At 39.4% G+C, this 1,601-nt stretch overlaps 1 protein-coding gene across 1 annotated transcript in view; it reads right to left on the reverse strand.

Annotated features, from left to right (window-relative positions):
• LOC101351916 (alcohol dehydrogenase E chain-like) overlaps positions 1-1,601 on the reverse strand; it is a 35,703-nt gene that overhangs the window by 24,888 nt on the left and 9,214 nt on the right. The window contains exon 3 of the mRNA XM_023725198.1: positions 1,106-1,241. Coding sequence (XP_023580966.1) covers positions 1,106-1,241 — 136 coding nt within the window. The remainder of the gene's footprint in view (positions 1-1,105; positions 1,242-1,601) is intronic.

Here is a 1,601-nt window from a genome sequence, read left to right on the forward strand (position 1 = left end):
GGAATCTTTACTTTTGTAGCCTGAAAAGAAGAAAACATCATTGTTAGATTCAGCCAGGGGGAAGTAAGAGAATTATGGAGGAGACTTTCTAAATAGAGTTAAAATGAATGTTTATAAAAAATGCTGCATTCCACAGAGTGCTATTTCTATTACTGGATCAGTAATATAGATAGTGTGCCTCAATATCTGTTTGTAGTAATTTGAATTTTTTTTAATCTTCCTCCCTGACACCCCCCAACCCCCAATAAACTAGGGTCCTTAGTTATTAGTTCCCTCATAGAGAAATTATAGTACAGATGATTATATCCAAAGTCAAGGATCAAATTTAGCAGTTGTCTAAATGTGGGCATAGTGCAGTATGAAGTATTGCTATGGGTTTCCTGGGTTCTACTGGGTCTTTCGGAGTCCTTGATTGGCGCAAACTGTTAATATGCTTGACTGCTATCCAAATGTTGGCGGTTCGAGTTCACTCAGAGGTGCCTTGGAAGAAAGGCCTTGTGGTCTATGTGTGAAAAATCAGCCGTTGAAAACCTTACGGAGCACAGTTCTGCTCTGACGCACATGGGGTCACCATGAATTGGAATCAATTCAAGGGCAACTGGTTTGGTTGGTAGTGGGTGTTTTAGTGTCATACAGTCACAGGTATAAAAAGAGGAGGTGCTGAAAGGTCCCTGTTAGTTTATGGGGAAACGAGAAACACATTCCGGGAATATTCGGCCTGCATTTATTATTTCCACATATAGTTGATTTGGCAAGGAACCCTGGTTGTGCCATGGTTAAGCACTTGGCTGCTCACCGAAAGGTTGGTGGTTTGAATCCACCTAGTGGCTCTGTGGAAGAAAGACCTGGTGATCTGCTCCCATAACGATTACAGCCTAGAAAACTTATGGGGGCCGTTCTGCTCTGTCACATGGGGCTGCTGTGAATAAAAATGAACTCGATTTCACCTAACAACCACAACAATAGTTTATTTGGAGCTTGTAGCTACAACAGGAATTTTAATTTATTTTTAACAACATTGCTTTTCAAAATCTGGCCTTGTCATGTGTAAAAGTGAACAAATTCCAACATTATAAGAATTTGATCCTCAAGCCTAACTACATACCACCAAAAACTGCTCCTTTCCAGGTGCGTCCAGTCAACAGCAACATCGGGTTCATCTGGAGCTCTTGGGAACCAGGAGGTATCCCTACGATTACACTTACACCATATGCCTCATGACAGCATGACAGGGCAGACACCTGGAATATAATTAATATTTAACATTGTTAAAGTGGGTTCTTTGATAATCTCCACTCATGACTCACAGTAAGTGTTCAATATAATATCTGCTTAGATTGATTGTGAATGTGTAGAGGAAAGAGATAAAATCTTTTACTTCTTCATTCCTTGTTGTGTATGCGTTAGTGCTGTTACTTTAGGGACTGTCCAGAAAATATTGTTAGAGTGAGAGAATGAATGAATGAATTTGTATGTACATAATTCTTCCTTATAAAGAAATAAAGGGGCACACATCATTCGAGACATATATAAGGGTAATCAAATAAGGGTAATGTTTTATCATCTCATGACTGCCAGGCAATCTATGAGTTGGTTAAATA

The sequence above is a fragment of the Trichechus manatus genome, unplaced genomic scaffold (assembly GCF_000243295.1).
Source record: "Trichechus manatus latirostris isolate Lorelei unplaced genomic scaffold, TriManLat1.0 scaffold00291, whole genome shotgun sequence".
Taxonomy (NCBI): Eukaryota; Metazoa; Chordata; class Mammalia; order Sirenia; family Trichechidae; genus Trichechus; species Trichechus manatus.